Below are 22,807 nucleotides of genomic sequence, written 5' to 3' on the forward strand. Positions count from 1 at the left end.
GCCTTGTTATTTTACTGATAAATTTTATAAAAGAAACACTCTCACCAAAGGCTAAAACATGTTTCATATAAAAAAACTTTGGACAGGATGTAAAAATGCACTTTTATTCTCAATCTTATATAGCTTATATCTCAATCTATTATATCTTAGGAACTGGCAGTTATACAGTTTACATATGGAGGCAGAGAAAAACCTCAAAAAAGGTCAACTGCTCTAAGCTATGCCTGAGTTTTTGAGGTAAAGTGTGTTTGGGGGTTCACATAAGCCTCTTTTGATTCAAGAACCCTTCCACCCGAGGGAATTTTCAACTGTGACTCAAAGTAAAGTTGTTCTGCCGCTGTCCTCAGTGAATATTACATATCTTTATAGTTCAATGATTCTACTAAATTTTCTTTATACAGTCGACCCCCCTATAATTACGATTCCTATAAAACTACGAAAAAATATACGTATTTTGGAAATGTTGAGTAGAATTAGTGTAGAATCGATTAATTTTATGGAAGAAAACCTTTCAATCAGCCGTAGTCCGTAAACTTGACACGTGTCGGGCTGTGATTGGAACGACTTGTAAGAAATCGGATTCCTAATAAATTGGAACGTATCTATATCTTATAGGGGGGTCGACTGTACACCATACACTAGATTCTGGCTCTATAAAATATTTAGATTATATTCTAAAGACTAGAAGTGTTCAAATCAAAATAATTTACCTTGCAAATAATATAACTGATCAGTAATTGAATACTTTAGTGAAATATAAGCACAAAAGCTTTACAAATTGCAGGCCATAAGTCACAAGCATTAGTCATAAGTAATTTTGATTACATAAAGTTACTTATAATTGGTAACAAGCTGCAAGCACTTGTTATAAGTTACAAGTATTATGAGCATTGTAACTTGTAATTTTTATGCACTAGGGGGGTACAATGCCGTTTTTTACGTGGAAACTGGTAGAGAAGAGGAGGCCTCAGGTGTGTGCATGAGAGAGAGAGAGCCTTATGAAAGCAATATTTAATTAAGTATTTTCAACCTTTTTCTAATAGTGGTGTCCCAACTTGGTAATTTTTTTCTTGGGGTATCTCTACTTTTTTTATTAGGGTTATGCTTTTTTTAATTTTAGTAATTTGCAAAAGAAGTTTGTTTTGGCACTATATTTAGAGCATCCTATCAATGGTTAAGTCTGGTCTTCCACTGGAGTGCCATGGCACTCCAGTGGAAGACCAGACTTAACCATTGATAGGATGCTCTAAATATAGTGCCAAAACAAACTTCTTTTGCAAATTACTAAAATTAAAAAAAGCATAACCCTAATAAAAAAAGTAGAGATACCCCAAGAAAAAAATTACCAAGTTGGGACACCACTATTAGAAAAAGGTTGAAAATACTTAATTAAATATTGCTTTCATAAGGCTCTCTCTCTCTCATGCACACACCTGAGGCCTCCTCTTCTCTACCAGTTTCCACGTAAAAAACGGCATTGTACCCCCCTAGTGCATAAAAATTACAAGTTACAATGCTCATAATACTTGTAACTTATAACAAGTGCTTGCAGCTTGTTACCAATTATAAGTAACTTTATGTAATCAAAATTACTTATGACTAATGCTTGTGACTTATGGCCTGCAATTTGTAAAGCTTTTGTGCTTATATTTCACTAAAGTATTCAATTACTGATCAGTTATATTATTTGCAAGGTAAATTATTTTGATTTGAACACTTCTAGTCTTTAGAATATAATCTAAATATTTTATAGAGCCAGAATCTAGTGTATGGTGTACAGTCGACCCCCCTATAAGATATAGATACGTTCCAATTTATTAGGAATCCGATTTCTTACAAGTCGTTCCAATCACAGCCCGACACGTGTCAAGTTTACGGACTACGGCTGATTGAAAGGTTTTCTTCCATAAAATTAATCGATTCTACACTAATCCGACTCAACATTTCCAAAATACGTATATTTTTTTGTAGTTTTATAGGAATCGTAATTATAGGGGGGTCGACTGTACCTTGCTGCATCACTAAATTCCTCCTAGTAACTACCCAGTACAAAAGACTAGGTTTTACAGATTTCAGATTTTTCTCATATGGATGGGTGTTAAAATAAGTTTCTTGACAGGGAATCTTGCTCTAAAACCACTGTTCTCCTGTATATTTCTTTTAGTCAAGCTATTGAAAAACTTTAACTCATATGTAATTTTTGTTTGAGATGCTACATAACTATTTTCAGACAGACCAGAAAAATGAGGTCAAATTAACTTCAACTTTGAAGTGCCACCCAACAGAAGAGAGAGGCATCTAAACCAGATTTCTTGCCATCTTATTTGGATCTAAGCTTTCTGCATCATTAGGCTGACACTCATGACTAAACGATTTGCATGGATTTTTAGTTTTAATCAATCTAAAATTTATCTTTGAGATAATTATAACAATTGTATTTGTACTTTTCTTTATATTTCAACAGTTACAGTTTTATTTGTCCAGTTAATTTAAATACAAATTTATGTTGTAACTTTGAAAGTAGTCTATGCAGATAAAATTAAACTACTTCAAGTTACTCTAACGTAGTTTAATGTAAAATTAATTCAAAAATTGATACAAAATTACCAATCGATCATAATGGCCTACTTAGTATTGGACTTGCCAATTATTTTTCTTTTATCATATTTCAAGCCAACACTGTCCATAGTATTGGATTTGTTTGTATCGTGTTGAATTTCAAGGGGCTATATTTTGTCCATTATGTGCAGACATAACTTGCATGACTGGTCAAAGTGAGGAATGAAAATGATATTTTTGGCCAAAACTGCCCATAAAAATGAACATGGCATTTCAAATTGAGCTGCCTCTGAATAAGAAAAACACCTGAACTACTTTCAGATGGGAACTATACCTTAAATTGAAATTAGGAAGATCCACATTTCCTAAATCTTCCAATTAAAGAATATCCTGATAAATTCAATAAATCACAAACTGAAGATTGACACAATGTGACTTCAAAAAAGATATAACAGCATCCATAATAGTAAAAGACTAAAACAGCTATTACGAAGTGCCTTAACAATTTATAACTGTCGACACCAAAGACGGCATACGAAAAGAACACAGGAAATTAATGGAGAGAAGAAAGGGGAACTTACAAGATAACTTCTAATTAACACACAGAGATGCCATGATCATTCTGTACATACAACACAAAGAAAATATTTTTGAACTTTCTAAAACTGAATTATTCTTTCACCAAAATCATTTACTCATATAATGCTTTCCATTTCTGAAATTAATTTATCTACTTCATCTTCTTTGAGAAAAACTAAAGATAAATTCATACAACTGATTATAATTGTAATAATCTAACATAATGCAATCTAATCTGAGCCAAACCAGTATCAATAGTTAAACTAATGTTTGAAAAAAAAATAATTAAATTAAATTTGACTAAAAATCAAAGATTTGTATAGGCAAGGAGATAATTTAATGCTTTTATCTCAAATGTATTCTACAGTTGTGTGTTATTTATCATTGGACTGGGCTAGGACTACTTAATTATCTTAAGCATTAAAAAGTCTGAAGTTATCATCAAGTGCACTTAAACAGATAGTAAAAGTATGTTAGTGTGTTTTAAGTATGAATTTTGGCTATGTTTTTTAATCTTTACAAATTAACATTATCATCCAAACAAAATGACTACAGTCTTTGTGCATGAAAGAAAAAAGTGTACAAAATGTATCTTTTCACATTATCCATCTCATTTTAGAAGCAACAGTAACATTCTAATAAAAAGGTTAATATCATTAATCGTTATAAATTTAGTCTCAGAGACAAACTATAGCAAAGAATACTGCTTTTGCAAACTATTTCTTGCACAAGCATGCACCAAGTTAGAGCAAATAGACTGTTGTACAGTAATACCCCGAACATACACGAAAGGTGGGAGCGAGTGATAACCGTGTAAGTCGGGGTATAATTTCGCAATTTATGTAAACTCCAAGTCGGATGTATGTAAGCTAATAAATGTTCTCGTTAATCTTATCTCGTCTTTTGATTCGTTCACGGTTACAAGAAATCATCACATAGAGTCTCTCAAGTCTCCGTAGATATAACAAACACAGAAATAAATTGTAGCTATGTGTCGATTCCGCGGCACGTCCGAACATGTAAGCTGAACAATAGTGTGGGGGGAGTGAGTAATCAAGAGTTACATGGCGCACAAACAAAAGACGAATCGATGAGATTTGAAAATCGCGTAACTCCGGGTTTGTGTAAGTCGGGATAGCATAAGTTGAGGTATTACTGTAATTTCAAAAATATCAAAAAGACTACAGATAATGATGTTCCTCAAAGACAATTCATTAGATATGGTTGCTTGTCTTCCTTTTTTAAATGGATCTACCATATGATACATATTTGATGATTGTGAACTTGGGAAAAAGTACAAACAAAAAGTCATACAAGCAAATGAGAGTGAGTGTATGGTTTAACGTTCCTTAAATAATATATATACTGGTGATTTTATTAAACTTCAACCAATCAAAGATAATGCTCAATTTAGCACAATTTTATTGCATCACCCTTTCTCTTTATTATGGATGCAAGAATTTTTTGTGGGTTGCAGTCAGAATCATCATCTGTTCTTCAACTAGAAACCTATTTAACTGTTCCAAGTCTGTATTGTAGATACTTTCCTTTAAGATGTACCAGATACTTTGCACAGGGAATAAATTGAGACTGCAAACAGAATTATACCACCAAAAAATGCTTGAAGCACATCCAAAGACTTTGACGGCAAGGACGGGACACAGATTTAGACATTACACATTGGAGTGTACAGTATTATTGCAGAAATGTAGCTACCTCATTCTGTGCACTCCTGCAGTTTGTGAGTATAACAGTCTTGATGGTTTTGTTCTGCATTGATCCGGATTCCTTTGGTATCTATTTTTCCATATTTAAAATGAAACTTCCTACCATAAAACACAATTCCATTTTGCTAATGCTCACTTCGAGAGGTGTCCGGGTCACAAGATACAGTGACACTTACCAATGAAGTTTAGGTATACATTCTTTTGACTTTGTAAATTCTAAATTTCAATCTTCTGATACATCTTCATACTGTAGTTTAAGATCTTTATTAAAACTTTCCTTAACCCAAGTGCAAAAATGTACTAGTGCAAAAAATGGTTACTAGAATATGGCAATACAACTGGTGCATTTTGCATGCAACAATAATCTGTTTCTTCCCTAGAGTCTTTGTTAGATGTATAATTCAAGTTTCTCTTAATGTTTGATAAAGTTACAGATTATGGACTCAGACAAATGCAGTTCAACATCAACAGTGCACTCCAAGGCCCCTTCAACAATGAAGTAAATGTTCGCATCTCTCTATACCAATCGGCTCTTTCCTCTTTGCATTTGAGCGGCAGAATTATATTTTGTGTTCTGTTTTTCTTTTATACCTAGCACATCTAGTAATATGCAAACTTTGGACAAATTTATATATTTACACGTGCTATTATATAGACAAAACACCCCTGCACATGATCCAAGTCTAGTGAAATGTGTTGAACAGAAATAAATTATGTTTACGTTAAAATATCTCCAAAGTGCATTGTATTCTACATTTTTCATTCATTTTCCCCCACAAACGTTGGGATGGTTGAAGCGGGATTGTAAATAATGATTTTTAAGTGACTGAATTGGATTAATGGAATAATGCAACACAATACTTGGGCAATTTGCTGAGGGAAGATACTTCTTGGGAGGATTTTCTATGGGAAATGCCAAAGATGATGTCCCTTGGAAGGATTTTTATGAGAAACTGGATATATGTAGGTGTTAGGCAAAAGGTGGCTGAGAAAACACAGTAAAGTGCAAACCCATGACCAACTACCAGCAATGATTGGTTTTATTTGCTCAAATTTTTACAAGGGATATTTTAAAATTTTAGTAGTAGTATCAGTATACTTTTTACATTATTAAAGCTTATTTTGTTGCATTTACAAAATAAAAAAACTGAGTCAAGACAGAATACAATAGACCAGTTAATTAAGTAATGCTAATATCCCAAAACTTTCACTATGGTGCTGCCCTCTATTAGTAACAACATAAACTACCCATAGAAATTTTAATATATTATTTTTAAAATTTATTATTATATTGGATTTGTAAAACTGCCTTTTCTTTCTACAACAATTTAAAATTTCAAAAATTAATTTAAAATAAAAAAAACTGGCTGAGCATTTTTAATTTATATAAAAATTAAATATTCATGTAATGAAAGGAATTTTGTTCCCCAAAACTTGGGTGAAGCGGGTACCAAGATGATTTGAAATTCTGAAGACTGAAGAACTTTTGTGTTTTAAATTTATCATCACCCGGGTGTATCAAAAATTAATGTTTCCTAATCTTTTTTTCGGGGACAATGCAAAGATTTTCAAAGTTCCGCGGGTCCTCTGCACAAGCTAGTCGTGTCATTTAACGGCTGGGACAAACATAAAATTCGTTTGTGAAAAATATGCACGAGTGATTATGACTAAAGTGATTATCGAATACTCAAAGTAAGTATGAAGCATGATTTGATTTTTGCAGGAATCATATGAAATTTATTGAGAGCTGGCAACTGTATGTACAAAGGCTGTAATGCATGTGTAATAAGTGTGATTTTAGTGTGAAATTTGATTCTGAATGGCTAATGTGTGTGATAAGGAAAAACATGGTCATCTGTCAACTTCACGCAAACTTGTTCCTTGTGTTTATGAAGCTGTTCAAGCAACTGGGTGAGCCACCATAAACAAACTGAAGGATATGTCCAGATGTTCATGAGATGGAGTGGAACATTATCCATAAGCATTTGTGTTTCCACAGTTTTCTGCAGATCAAAAGCACCTGCAAATGGGTCCATCTGTGGAACACCTATGCCATTTGCTAAAAAAAGGAAAGAATTTTTGAGTTCCATTGTCACTGGAGATAAAACCTGGGTTCATTTCCAATTTGAAACCAAGAAAGAAATTCATGATGTGGAAGCATTAATCATCTTCCTCAACAATAAGTTTGAAATGTCAGTGTCAGGAAAGTTTTTGCTACTTTTTTTTGGGATAGCCACAGATGTCTGTATGTAGTTCTCACCAAAGGGAATGACAGCAAATTCAAACACCTGCATGTTTGAAGGAGACCATTTGTAACACAAAGTCAGGTATTCTGCCTGAGTGTTGTGCTTCTCCTCAATGCGAGAGCCTAACACACTGCCAAAATAGTTACATTGCTGAAGAAGTGGAGGTAGAAGGTTTTGATCTACTCTCCAAACATCTCTTTCTAGCCCGTTCAGACTTCCATCTTTCAAGAAGCATCTTTGAGAGATTATGAATTGGACTGATAGGATTAGGAAATGCACGGACCAACTTCCAATGAGAAATGCTTTCCAGGAGGAACTACGAGAACCTGTCCCATTTTGGTATTAGACATATGAAGAAAAGTTGAAAAACTCCACACAACTGGCCCATTGGTCAGGTGAAAACTTACAACCAACTTCTAGTGTTCAGTGGTTTTATCCAATCAATCACTGGTGGACCTATTTATGAGGGAAATGTTACTGGCTAGATGACAAGGTTAGAAGCTGAAGTTTGGAAATGGCTTTATCAATAATCACGATCAGGTATTTTTTGCATAAACACAGTACCTTACACAAGCAATTATTTATTGTGACATTGTCACAATGCCAGGCTGCAATTTTTAATCACGTTTTAAATTAATTTAAATTATATGCTCTCCACCTCAAATTATTAGTAGTGTCTTGCCTGTTTACATCATACTTCTCTTGCTAGCAACAGAGTTGTGCTGGTGATCTAACTCCTTTCTGGGAAAAATTTTTGAACTAAAGTAATGTGACTTCCAGTGCAAACCATAAGTTCATATACAGTTATTCAGGGCCTTCTGCCCCTAAGCAACTTTCATCTAGCTAACTCCATTCTCCAGATTAAGGAAGGACAGAGACACACAGACAGACAACAATGGGAATTTATAGATCTAAAATTTTTTCAAATTGCAGCCTAATAAATGCCTCTGCAAGAATGTACAAAAGTATAAATCTAAAAACTTGGGTCCCTGATCAAAATAGTGTTATTATGAAGGGTTTATTATGGATCCTCATCAGGACTACTGAATATCTTTCCTCTGCATCCCTCCTTTGGGCAGCCATAACTACAGTAGAACCCCACATTTACAAATTTAATTTGTTCCAGGAAAGTCATTACTAGGCATGTTTGTTAAAAGATCTTCAACACAAAAACCATAAGATAATTTCGTACACCTGCAGACATACAATTACAGAATTCTGAAGAATTTTCTAATTTAACCACAAGATAACTTTAGTTTATATTGATTTAAATACAAAAGCATTACTATATGCTGTTATTAAATTGATTACAAATATAACAAAGAATTAGCAACATTACATCTAATAGAAAAGAGTCAAAGGAACTTACTTTCCCTGGTAAAAGCCAGGAGAGATATAATTGGGAGAGTTGAATACTAATTTAAGTTAGTGTACTAAAAATCTGTCATACTGAGAAAATCCTGGAGGAAACACATCGGGGTGTTATGAACATGAGTTTGTAGATAAAAGCATACAATTTTTCAAATAATTATGCAAGGGAATTAATTGAATGGTTAAGTCTGGTCTTCCACTGGAGTGCCATGGCACTCCAGTGGAAGACCAGACTTAACCATTCAATTAATTCCCTTGCATAATTATTTGAAAAATTGTATGCTTTTATCTACAAACTCATGTTCATAACACCCCGATGTGTTTCCTCCAGGATTTTCTCAGTATGACAGATTTTTAGTACACTAACTTAAATTAGTATTCAACTCTCCCAATTATATCTCTCCTGGCTTTTACCAGGGAAAGTAAGTTCCTTTGACTCTTTTCTATTAGATGTAATGTTGCTAATTCTTTGTTATATTTGTAATCAATTTAATAACAGCATATAGTAATGCTTTTGTATTTAAATCAATATAAACTAAAGTTATCTTGTGGTTAAATTAGAAAATTCTTCAGAATTCTGTAATTGTATGTCTGCAGGTGTACGAAATTATCTTATGGTTTTTGTGTTGAAGATCTTTTAACAAACATGCCTAGTAATGACTTTCCTGGAACAAATTAAATTTGTAAATGTGGGGTTCTACTGTAGTTATGGCTGCCCAAAGGAGGGATGCAGAGGAAAGATATTCAGTAGTCCTGATGAGGATCCATAATAAACCCTTCATAATAACACTGTATTTTGATCAGGGACCCAAGTTTTTAGATTTATACTTTTGTACATTCTTGCAGAGGCATTTATTAGGCTGCAATTTGAAAAAATTTTAGATCTATAAATTCCCATTGTTGTCTGTCTGTGTCTCTCTGTCCTTCCTTAATCTGGAGAATGGAGTTAGCTAGATGAAAGTTGCTTAGGGGCAGAAGGCCCTGAATAACTGTATATGAACTTATGGTTTGCACTGGAAGTCACATTACTTTAGTTCAAAAATTTTTCCCAGAAAGGAGTTAGATCACCAGCACAACTCTGTTGCTAGCAAGAGAAGTATGATGTAAACAGGCAAGACACTACTAATAATTTGAGGTGGAGAGCATATAATTTAAATTAATTTAAAACGTGATTAAAAATTGCAGCCTGGCATTGTGACAATGTCACAATAAATAATTGCTTGTGTAAGGTACTGTGTTTATGCAAAAAATACCTGATCGTGATTATTGATAAAGCCATTTCCAAACTTCAGCTTCTAACCTTGTCATCTAGCCAGTAACATTTCCCTCATAAATAGGTCCACCAGTGATTGATTGGATAAAACCACTGAACACTAGAAGTTGGTTGTAAGTTTTCACCTGACCAATGGGCCAGTTGTGTGGAGTTTTTCAACTTTTCTTCATATGTCTAATACCAAAATGGGACAGGTTCTCGTAGTTCCTCCTGGAAAGCATTTCTCATTGGAAGTTGGTCCGTGCATTTCCTAATCCTATCAGTCCAATTCATAATCTCTCAAAGATGCTTCTTGAAAGATGGAAGTCTGAACGGGCTAGAAAGAGATGTTTGGAGAGTAGATCAAAACCTTCTACCTCCACTTCTTCAGCAATGTAACTATTTTGGCAGTGTGTTAGGCTCTCGCATTGAGGAGAAGCACAACACTCAGGCAGAATACCTGACTTTGTGTTACAAATGGTCTCCTTCAAACATGCAGGTGTTTGAATTTGCTGTCATTCCCTTTGGTGAGAACTACATACAGACATCTGTGGCTATCCCAAAAAAAAGTAGCAAAAACTTTCCTGACACTGACATTTCAAACTTATTGTTGAGGAAGATGATTAATGCTTCCACATCATGAATTTCTTTCTTGGTTTCAAATTGGAAATGAACCCAGGTTTTATCTCCAGTGACAATGGAACTCAAAAATTCTTTCCTTTTTTTAGCAAATGGCATAGGTGTTCCACAGATGGACCCATTTGCAGGTGCTTTTGATCTGCAGAAAACTGTGGAAACACAAATGCTTATGGATAATGTTCCACTCCATCTCATGAACATCTGGACATATCCTTCAGTTTGTTTATGGTGGCTCACCCAGTTGCTTGAACAGCTTCATAAACACAAGGAACAAGTTTGCGTGAAGTTGACAGATGACCATGTTTTTCCTTATCACACACATTAGCCATTCAGAATCAAATTTCACACTAAAATCACACTTATTACACATGCATTACAGCCTTTGTACATACAGTTGCCAGCTCTCAATAAATTTCATATGATTCCTGCAAAAATCAAATCATGCTTCATACTTACTTTGAGTATTCGATAATCACTTTAGTCATAATCACTCGTGCATATTTTTCACAAACGAATTTTATGTTTGTCCCAGCCGTTAAATGACACGACTAGCTTGTGCAGAGGACCCGCGGAACTTTGAAAATCTTTGCATTGTCCCCGAAAAAAAGATTAGGAAACATTAATTTTTGATACACCCGGGTGATGATAAATTTAAAACACAAAAGTTCTTCAGTCTTCAGAATTTCAAATCATCTTGGTACCCGCTTCACCCAAGTTTTGGGGAACAAAATTCCTTTCATTACATGAATATTTAATTTTTATATAAATTAAAAATGCTCAGCCAGTTTTTTTTATTTTAAATTAATTTTTGAAATTTTAAATTGTTGTAGAAAGAAAAGGCAGTTTTACAAATCCAATATAATAATAAATTTTAAAAATAATATATTAAAATTTCTATGGGTAGTTTATGTTGTTACTAATAGAGGGCAGCACCATAGTGAAAGTTTTGGGATATTAGCATTACTTAATTAACTGGTCTATTGTATTCTGTCTTGACTCAGTTTTTTTATTTTGTAAATGCAACAAAATAAGCTTTAATAATGTAAAAAGTATACTGATACTACTACTAAAATTTTAAAATATCCCTTGTAAAAATTTGAGCAAATAAAACCAATGATTGCTGGTAGTTGGTCATGGGTTTGCACTTTACTGTGTTTTCTCAGCCACCTTTTGCCTAACACCTACATATATCCAGTTTCTCATAAAAATCCTTCCAAGGGACATCATCTTTGGCATTTCCCATAGAAAATCCTCCCAAGAAGTATCTTCCCTCAGCAAATTGCCCAAGTATTGTGTTGCATTATTCCATTAATCCAATTCAGTCACTTAAAAATCATTATTTACAATCCCGCTTCAACCATCCCAACGTTTGTGGGGGAAAATGAATGAAAAATGTAGAATACAATGCACTTTGGAGATATTTTAACGTAAACATAATTTATTTCTGTTCAACACATTTCACTAGACTTGGATCATGTGCAGGGGTGTTTTGTCTATATAATAGCACGTGTAAATATATAAATTTGTCCAAAGTTTGCATATTACTAGATGTGCTAGGTATAAAAGAAAAACAGAACACAAAATATAATTCTGCCGCTCAAATGCAAAGAGGAAAGAGCCGATTGGTATAGAGAGATGCGAACATTTACTTCATTGTTGAAGGGGCCTTGGAGTGCACTGTTGATGTTGAACTGCATTTGTCTGAGTCCATAATCTGTAACTTTATCAAACATTAAGAGAAACTTGAATTATACATCTAACAAAGACTCTAGGGAAGAAACAGATTATTGTTGCATGCAAAATGCACCAGTTGTATTGCCATATTCTAGTAACCATTTTTTGCACTAGTACATTTTTGCACTTGGGTTAAGGAAAGTTTTAATAAAGATCTTAAACTACAGTATGAAGATGTATCAGAAGATTGAAATTTAGAATTTACAAAGTCAAAAGAATGTATACCTAAACTTCATTGGTAAGTGTCACTGTATCTTGTGACCCGGACACCTCTCGAAGTGAGCATTAGCAAAATGGAATTGTGTTTTATGGTAGGAAGTTTCATTTTAAATATGGAAAAATAGATACCAAAGGAATCCGGATCAATGCAGAACAAAACCATCAAGACTGTTATACTCACAAACTGCAGGAGTGCACAGAATGAGGTAGCTACATTTCTGCAATAATACTGTACACTCCAATGTGTAATGTCTAAATCTGTGTCCCGTCCTTGCCGTCAAAGTCTTTGGATGTGCTTCAAGCATTTTTTGGTGGTATAATTCTGTTTGCAGTCTCAATTTATTCCCTGTGCAAAGTATCTGGTACATCTTAAAGGAAAGTATCTACAATACAGACTTGGAACAGTTAAATAGGTTTCTAGTTGAAGAACAGATGATTCTGACTGCAACCCACAAAAAATTCTTGCATCCATAATAAAGAGAAAGGGTGATGCAATAAAATTGTGCTAAATTGAGCATTATCTTTGATTGGTTGAAGTTTAATAAAATCACCAGTATATATATTATTTAAGGAACGTTAAACCATACACTCACTCTCATTTGCTTGTATGACTTTTTGTTTGTACTTTTTCCCAAGTTCACAATCATCAAATATGTATCATATGGTAGATCCGTTTAAAAAAGGAAGACAAGCAACCATATCTAATGAATTGTCTTTGAGGAACATCATTATCTGTAGTCTTTTTGATATTTTTGAAATTACAGTAATACCTCAACTTATGCTATCCCGACTTACACAAACCCGGAGTTACGCGATTTTCAAATCTCATCGATTCGTCTTTTGTTTGTGCGCCATGTAACTCTTGATTACTCACTCCCCCCACACTATTGTTCAGCTTACATGTTCGGACGTGCCGCGGAATCGACACATAGCTACAATTTATTTCTGTGTTTGTTATATCTACGGAGACTTGAGAGACTCTATGTGATGATTTCTTGTAACCGTGAACGAATCAAAAGACGAGATAAGATTAACGAGAACATTTATTAGCTTACATACATCCGACTTGGAGTTTACATAAATTGCGAAATTATACCCCGACTTACACGGTTATCACTCGCTCCCACCTTTCGTGTATGTTCGGGGTATTACTGTACAACAGTCTATTTGCTCTAACTTGGTGCATGCTTGTGCAAGAAATAGTTTGCAAAAGCAGTATTCTTTGCTATAGGTTGTCTCTGAGACTAAATTTATAACGATTAATGATATTAACCTTTTTATTAGAATGTTACTGTTGCTTCTAAAATGAGATGGATAATGTGAAAAGATACATTTTGTACACTTTTTTCTTTCATGCACAAAGACTGTAGTCATTTTGTTTGGATGATAATGTTAATTTGTAAAGATTAAAAAACATAGCCAAAATTCATACTTAAAACACACTAACATACTTTTACTATCTGTTTAAGTGCACTTGATGATAACTTCAGACTTTTTAATGCTTAAGATAATTAAGTAGTCCTAGCCCAGTCCAATGATAAATAACACACAACTGTAGAATACATTTGAGATAAAAGCATTAAATTATCTCCTTGCCTATACAAATCTTTGATTTTTAGTCAAATTTAATTTAATTATTTTTTTTTCAAACATTAGTTTAACTATTGATACTGGTTTGGCTCAGATTAGATTGCATTATGTTAGATTATTACAATTATAATCAGTTGTATGAATTTATCTTTAGTTTTTCTCAAAGAAGATGAAGTAGATAAATTAATTTCAGAAATGGAAAGCATTATATGAGTAAATGATTTTGGTGAAAGAATAATTCAGTTTTAGAAAGTTCAAAAATATTTTCTTTGTGTTGTATGTACAGAATGATCATGGCATCTCTGTGTGTTAATTAGAAGTTATCTTGTAAGTTCCCCTTTCTTCTCTCCATTAATTTCCTGTGTTCTTTTCGTATGCCGTCTTTGGTGTCGACAGTTATAAATTGTTAAGGCACTTCGTAATAGCTGTTTTAGTCTTTTACTATTATGGATGCTGTTATATCTTTTTTGAAGTCACATTGTGTCAATCTTCAGTTTGTGATTTATTGAATTTATCAGGATATTCTTTAATTGGAAGATTTAGGAAATGTGGATCTTCCTAATTTCAATTTAAGGTATAGTTCCCATCTGAAAGTAGTTCAGGTGTTTTTCTTATTCAGAGGCAGCTCAATTTGAAATGCCATGTTCATTTTTATGGGCAGTTTTGGCCAAAAATATCATTTTCATTCCTCACTTTGACCAGTCATGCAAGTTATGTCTGCACATAATGGACAAAATATAGCCCCTTGAAATTCAACACGATACAAACAAATCCAATACTATGGACAGTGTTGGCTTGAAATATGATAAAAGAAAAATAATTGGCAAGTCCAATACTAAGTAGGCCATTATGATCGATTGGTAATTTTGTATCAATTTTTGAATTAATTTTACATTAAACTACGTTAGAGTAACTTGAAGTAGTTTAATTTTATCTGCATAGACTACTTTCAAAGTTACAACATAAATTTGTATTTAAATTAACTGGACAAATAAAACTGTAACTGTTGAAATATAAAGAAAAGTACAAATACAATTGTTATAATTATCTCAAAGATAAATTTTAGATTGATTAAAACTAAAAATCCATGCAAATCGTTTAGTCATGAGTGTCAGCCTAATGATGCAGAAAGCTTAGATCCAAATAAGATGGCAAGAAATCTGGTTTAGATGCCTCTCTCTTCTGTTGGGTGGCACTTCAAAGTTGAAGTTAATTTGACCTCATTTTTCTGGTCTGTCTGAAAATAGTTATGTAGCATCTCAAACAAAAATTACATATGAGTTAAAGTTTTTCAATAGCTTGACTAAAAGAAATATACAGGAGAACAGTGGTTTTAGAGCAAGATTCCCTGTCAAGAAACTTATTTTAACACCCATCCATATGAGAAAAATCTGAAATCTGTAAAACCTAGTCTTTTGTACTGGGTAGTTACTAGGAGGAATTTAGTGATGCAGCAAGGTACAGTCGACCCCCCTATAATTACGATTCCTATAAAACTACAAAAAAATATACGTATTTTGGAAATGTTGAGTCGGATTAGTGTAGAATCGATTAATTTTATGGAAGAAAACCTTTCAATCAGCCGTAGTCCGTAAACTTGACACGTGTTGGGCTGTGATTGGAACGACTTGTAAGAATTCGGATTCCTAATAAATTGGAACGTATCTATATGTTATAGGGGGTCGACTGTACTTGCTTTATGACAGTGGTGGTAAGGCATAGAGTGGCTTGAATAAATTTTGTCTAAATCCTAAATACTCAACCTAACGAGAAGAGGAATTTGAAAAATTTTTATTTGGGGTAATGTATATCCACAGTGGCCAAAATTGCAGCAGCTTTATATTGGATCCCTACTTCTAAGTAATAAGGGGGTTTGATTAATAAGGGTTGCTATTCCTCTACATATATACACAGTATATAGATTATATATAAAATACTCCAATATAGAATGCTGTTCTCATATTTCTGATATGGCTCTTATTGTGACCAGGTTTGGCCACCCCTGATATATGTAATAGTTTGTTGACATGTACTGTACAGGATACCCTCCCTGCTTTTGGAAGTTTAGAAATGGTTGTCGTAAGTTTAACAGACTCGCTCTCTTTAATATTTTACAAAGCATATAAATCAAAGTACCATTCTCTCTCACCCAAACTAAACAATCCTGTATATAGCATATTGTAATGAAATTGCAATCTGTTGTATACTCTTAATTAGCCAATGCCTCGCATTAACCATTAGTCTGTTAAATTCATTTAGTTTGGATGTTTTGTGTTCAGTTTTTTAATACAGTATTGTTTGTTTACAATTAAGAAGATATTATTTAATCTAGATCAGTGTTTTTTAACCTGTGGGTCGCGACCCCCAGGGGTCACAAAGCCTTACACGGGGGTTGTGGATAAAAGAAAAAGACAAGTGTTTGTAGGTCCTACACTACAATAAAAAAAACTACAATTTCAGTGAGAAGGCTTTGTCTGTTTATTTACAGTAAATTGGTTTTTCGATTGATATTTAGGGTCTCAACAGAAAGAAAATTAAATACATAGTTTTTAAAATCACTGATATAATTTTAATATGGCCCGGGGGGGTCGCCAGAATTTTTTAACTTGTAAAGCGGTCACGTATTCAAGAAGGTTGAAAAATGCTGATCTAGATCATTCAGTTAAATAATTGCATTGAAATTTTCAAAATTTTCTATAACATGAACGTTCTGTGAACGTTGTAAATATTTTATTTAATAACAATTTTTTTAAATCTCAGAATTAAAATTTTTTTTGTGAGAAACTGTTCTTTAAGTATAATAATTATTCAAGACACAGAAGGGGGATTATCATATGAAACAAGAAAACTATTGAGATCAGAAGGCTTGTAACAATCACACAGATTGATGGTGAGGTGGGTTGCATATATTTTTTGTTATGGAGTTAGTCTTTAAGCTTGCCAAGTATCGACATACTCCATAACTCCGGTATGCTAGGTATTAAAATAATACAGTATATTCAAACTAGTAATGTATTTTTTATTCTTATGTATTTCACTGGTCAAATTTAGTTTGAGTGTTCTTCATCATGAATATTGACTAAGGGTTGCATAATGGCACAAGACAGAAAACAGGAAAAAAAAATTATGTTGCCAATGCTTCAAGGGTTGTGGGCTGCTAGTGACTGACGTGGAATGTACGAGTGATAAATAAAGACTCATAGAACATACAGTAAATCCATAAAAAGAAACTAAACTGCAAATAGAAATAATTTTAATATTTAAACTTGAAAAACATGACCAACTAAAGCATTTTTTTAAGATTGGAGTTGAAGAATGGTGGTGTGGCCTCACTCCATTGTTTATATCACTACAGTGTACTTACACACAGGCATTTGCATAATGTTTATTGTGTTTTGGGGTCTGGCCTCTCCCTTAAAACAACATTAAAATGCATTGTTGTCAGGATCAGTTATTCCCCAAAGTTTCAGCATTGATTTTTAATTAGGAACAGATGAAAAATTTGAGTTTCAAGATTTGAGGACATCATACAATGCAAGTTAAATAATAGCATTTAAAAATAATTGAGAACATTTTTTACTGTTAATTTTTCAACTTTATGAGTACCAAGAGAGCCAATTTTGGCTTTGGTCATGCCCATAACAGGAGCATCTGATGTCAAACAAGGGGACCTCATATATGCAAATCAGTCCATCAAGAATATTTCTAAGTCAACCCAGACTCAAACTCAAATCCTTTAGAACGGTAAGCAGTTGCAATTATCACCTTGGCCATCCAGCTGCTATAGCAAATGGAAAGGCAAATAATGTCTCAAACCAATTGAATTTTGCTAATGTTAAAACATTAAGATCAGTAATTGGAGTCATGCATTTGAATCTACTGGCAAATTAATATAGTAGAACTTATTCAGTTTTAATGGAATAAATTGCCAGCCAAGACAGTCAAAGTGTTGGTCTATGGTTCTCGGGACCCTGGGATCTAATCTGACAAGCAACCTTGCGAATTTTTGAGGAGGGTCTACCCCATATACATTGGGCCCACTTGGTCATTCCCCTTGATCAAAGCCACAATGAGTATGATTTTAAAGGCCTTCTTAGTGCCTGTGGGGCAAAAAAAAGAGGAAAATGAAAAGAAAAATAGTGATTAGACACAGTTGGAAAGAAGAATCCTAACAATGTGTTGAAGAATTACTTCCTGGTATAGAAGATTGAATGAAATGGTAATATACAAAACATTTTGGTATTAATTTACCTGGGGAGATAAAAAAAAATGAGAGAAATTAGGACAAGACAGATTGAATTGATTATTGTTGTGATAAAATTGATTTACAGTTTCATTATGTACAGTACAGTATAGTCATAGTTGATGTATACTACCACTATGATCAATGTGCACTGATGCATGAAATTCTTGAGAAAACTTCACGTTGTTATGCTACGGTACAGAAGTAATTGCATAATATATTATAGTTATATAAATTTTAAACATACATGGACTGAAGATACCTTTTCAAAAGATGAATGTTTCATTTCCTCTATCATCACTAATTAAACAAGTATTTTTCATGTTAATAGCCATCAAATTCTTTGTTTAATTAATCCAATAAATATCTCTGATATATTGAAATGTATCATTAGTTTCATTTTAAGCAACTTAATTGCTTATTTTGCAAAAATACTAACATGAAAAAATAATAAAATTTAATCGATTTTTCGTTCATCAATGATGACAAATCATAATGTAAACAAAGCTAAATAATTATAGCTGTAAAAATCATTGATTAATTGAATAAGATAGGCCTACATCTTTACTATTGTTCAAGATAAACTTCCCTGATAGAAATCCCTGTTGAAGCTCTCGGACGCATTTTATTTTTTAAATCAATTCATAAATACAAACGTACACACACAACTGAATCTTGGAATAATGGACTGTTTCTCATGATCCTGAAGTCAAGCTTATGGGCTGATTACGTATTGATGCAGAGTGCTTAAGGATTATAGCTTGATACATCTTTATCCATGACACTTAAAATTAATGTTAAAATATCGTAAAAGAATGATGACCTTCGAATTTCTAAGCTTCTTATACAAACAATTTCTGAATTTTAAGAAATCAAATTATCTCCAATGAGATTCGTGAATACTGCACATTTACACATTTAATTTAATGAAAGTGTGCAAATAGTAATATAAAATGTTTGAACGCAAAATGCGTTTTGAAACGTGCTTAACATAAAATCCATGGACGTTTCCGAGTTAACACCATTCTTAAATTAATTTTCTCACGTTCGTGGATATTCCTGGGGTATTGGTTGCACGTTAGCTCCTGATAACGTGGAGTTTTCCGGGATATTTTCACGTGTATAACACCTAAATGGGGCCCAGTTTTCTACAGAAAGTCCTCTCGTGAGGCACCTTCCCTTGACAGATCGCCCATGTGTTGCATTGCCTTATTCCTATCAATCCTATATTACCTTATCCAAAGATTCTTCACTGATAATTATTCACTTCAGGGATACTTTCGTGAATAATTATCATCCATGAAGGAATCTTAACACGTTCATTTGAAGATGTCTTCGAAGTAACTTGGACATCGTGTCCATGATTGATTTCAATGTGCCTACCACAAGAATAAAACACGTTAAAATGATTTTGATGTCAAAAATATTCGTAATTTTACTTGGTAATAGTTTCTATTATCCTAACATTTCAAAATATAAAAAATAATTATTAAAATTATTTTTAAAAAATGTAACTGATGATGATTATAATGGCCATCACGAGAGCCTGTTGAAGACTTCACTTATATCCTTTAAAGATGTATATATTTCTACAGAATATATTTTACTGAGAAATTAACGTGAAAGTGTAACGTTTAGGAAGAAAATCTATAACAAAATTGGAACTGTTCAAATACCATTGAACACTCGTCTTGCACTAAAGATGATTCAATAATCTGAGCTACAGTTACTCCTTCGAGTAAAACAATGGTGTACTATACTACTGATTGAACATATCTATTGAATATAATGTGAACATGTCCATCAACTTACTCTAGTATAACATGTTCATGTATAGCCTGTATAATTGAGTGGTTGAACATGTTCTCGTGGGTCCAACGCAATGGTTGAATGTAAATTTCTGTCAAAACTTCAAACAGCAGTTACTTTATTGAATATTTTATTGCTATTTTTATCAATTTTACGAATTATTTAACTAAATTTTAATCGGGGTTAACATTTAATTAGGATAATCTGTTTATCTTGAACACGCGCTACGTTCCAAATAGTTTGTAGATAATTAATACGTTTGTACAGACGTAATTATACACGTCTGAACACGTAAAATTTTCGAGATTTTTCGAAAGAAACAGTATTTTTTTCTGTGTTAAATACACTTAAATGCCTTCATCTCCGAGGTGATGATTTGAATCCATCATCATTCACGTGGCGAGAACACTGTTTTATCAATAAACTATTAAACAAATGATTGAAATCTTTACTCTCTTATAGAAAATGCAGTTTTCTTGAAGCATTTCCCGTATAAAAATCGCAATTTATTACACGAATTTCTCGCTTATAAGCAAAGGAAACGTGCGCATTATACAAGGTAAAGGCGGCGAATTTCCGGATGTACGAGGTTACAACCGGATTTCCGCTATCGGTAACGGTCAGAGGACGCATAAATGTTGGAAATAATGAAAGGTTATGTTTTGATAAGTGATAATATCAAATTTCTGGCGATTTATTTGACATATTTCGGAAAGGAATCTTAAGGGGGAAACGTGTATATATAACAAATCACTGCAAAGTGGAAAATCGTGTTTCCCCATTTACCTCGTAAGCAAAAGTTTACTTTGATTTATTGGTGGATTGATTGATGTGACGACTCTAGAGGGGGGTAGCTTTATCTGGAGAAGTTTTGCCACTATCTACACACTTAACGATGCATCCTCTATTGAATCACGTTCCTACCCATCGACAAATTTCTCCAATAACCTTGAAAGTTTCGCGTATTTGTGAAGTTTTATATGATTTTCGACTGCTGATGTGACTATTTTACGCATTTCATTTAAAATAACAATCTTTAAAGCTGAAATCTCGCTTAAAAATCGGAGGAATGGACGATTTCCTGTCGATTTTAGTTAAATTAATCGACTTTTCTGCTTCGGTAATCGATTCTAGAAAGGAAATTGTTTGCTCATCTGCAGAAATGTTTTATTTAAATAAAACATTTCAGCACAGAAAACATCTCATTTTACAGAAAAATTATTTTTTTTCTGTAAAAATGTGGTAAGAGTAACTGCAAGGAAACTTTAAAGGAATTTTTATAATAATTTTTGGACTTTTTAAATTATTGTATTGTATCTTATAATCCTTCATTCACAGAATTATTGATTTAATTGATTATAAATTAATTTATCATCATTATCTGTAATTAATTCTAAACTTTCTATGTTACAGATGAAGTCTCGGAATTTTGATAGAGTAGAGAAGGTAAGTTCTGTGACAATTCTTGTCTTTCTGACTTATAAAACTCTAAACCTCATCCTTATAACATTTCTTAACTCCTATTCTATATGAAATTCAGCTGTTTCAAAGATGTCTCATGAGAGTGCTTAACATTGACTTGTGGCGTTGCTATTTGGGATATGTCAAGGAGACAAAGATGTCTTTACCCTCGTACAGGTAACGTATTGATTTGATGTAGTGAATTTTGAATTTAAAGTTGTGATCTAATCATAAAGAATACAAAGAATTTTCTGACATTGAAAGTTTTTTTTATCTCTTTGTGCGTACGGAGTCACCGGTAATTAGTGATTAAACTTTAAAGAATGGTTACAAGAAGTCTTTGTGAGTGTGCGATGGGTGCATCTAGACTCTGTTGCCCGGGACCACCCGATGACAGAGTTTAGTTGCATCTTGGCATCAACATCAGAAAGATCTTGACATGTTGATGGCACGTGATGAGTTGGTTCATGCAACCATTAGTCCACCTTCCTTCTTATACATCTTTTCCTCTTGTTCTCTCTTACCTGGCTCCAATCAGTTATCATCCATAATCCCTATAATCTGTAATCTCTGCTGCAAAATCTCTCATAATTAATGAATACACTTTAAAAGCCAGTTAGGAATCTCTCGGGATTACAAGATCTTTTGTAACTTCTTGTTAGGCTTTGGAGATTGGTTAAGAAAACTCTTTGTGTCTACGAATGATTAGACTTTAGAATCTTTTATTGAGATTTAAAAAAACTATCAAATTAAACTAATAACAGAATTAATTGTAAATCATTTTTATATAGAGAAAAAATGGCACAAGCATATGACTTTGCACTAGACAAAATGGGGATGGATATTATGTCTTATCCTATTTGGAATGATTACGTTAACTTCCTAAAGAGTGTGTAAGTAGGCAATTTAGATTTTAAATATCGTGTACAAATGATTATCTTATAACTTTGCTTAAATTTCAGCGAAGCTGTCGGTTCTTATGCTGAGAACCAGAGAATTACAGCTGTCAGAAAAGTATATCAAAGAGGCATCATCAATCCCATGATCAATATTGAGCAATTATGGAAAGATTATGTCTCTTATGAGCAGGTAAGCACTTTTTGTTTTGTATCTTAAGCTTCATTAACCTTACATGCCTAAAAATTAAACTGTGTTTCAGGGAATAAATTCCATCATTGCCGATAAGATGGTTGCCGACAGAAGTAGAGACTATATGAATGCCAGGAGAGTGGCAAAGGAATATGAGGCGGTGACAAGGGGACTAAATCGTAATGCTCCTTCTGTTCCGCCACAAGGAATTCCCGAAGAGTCCAAACAGGTATGTTTTTACTTACATTTGTCAAATTCTGAAGTTAAATTGATCAGTTCCACTTTTGAC

General features: G+C 33.3%; 1 protein-coding gene across 3 annotated transcripts in view; it reads left to right on the forward strand.

Moving 5' to 3' along the window:
* LOC111627678 (cleavage stimulation factor subunit 3-like) overlaps positions 1 to 22,807 on the forward strand; it is a 67,640-nt gene that overhangs the window by 36,911 nt on the left and 7,922 nt on the right. For 2 of the 3 annotated variants that reach the window (XM_023371283.1, XM_023371284.1), the window contains exons 5-9: positions 21,382 to 21,414; positions 21,509 to 21,606; positions 22,221 to 22,322; positions 22,392 to 22,518; positions 22,589 to 22,747. In XM_023371283.1, the coding sequence (XP_023227051.1) occupies positions 21,382 to 21,414; positions 21,509 to 21,606; positions 22,221 to 22,322; positions 22,392 to 22,518; positions 22,589 to 22,747 (519 nt within the window). Of the gene's footprint in view, positions 1 to 18,625; positions 21,089 to 21,381; positions 21,415 to 21,508; positions 21,607 to 22,220; positions 22,323 to 22,391; positions 22,519 to 22,588; positions 22,748 to 22,807 lie in introns of those variants that run through there. The other variant, XM_023371285.1, reaches the window with a different exon arrangement.

This window comes from Centruroides sculpturatus, unplaced genomic scaffold (genome assembly GCF_000671375.1).
Source record: "Centruroides sculpturatus isolate CEXI.00-Female unplaced genomic scaffold, Cexi_2.0 scaffold546, whole genome shotgun sequence".
NCBI lineage: Eukaryota > Metazoa > Arthropoda > Arachnida > Scorpiones > Buthidae > Centruroides > Centruroides sculpturatus.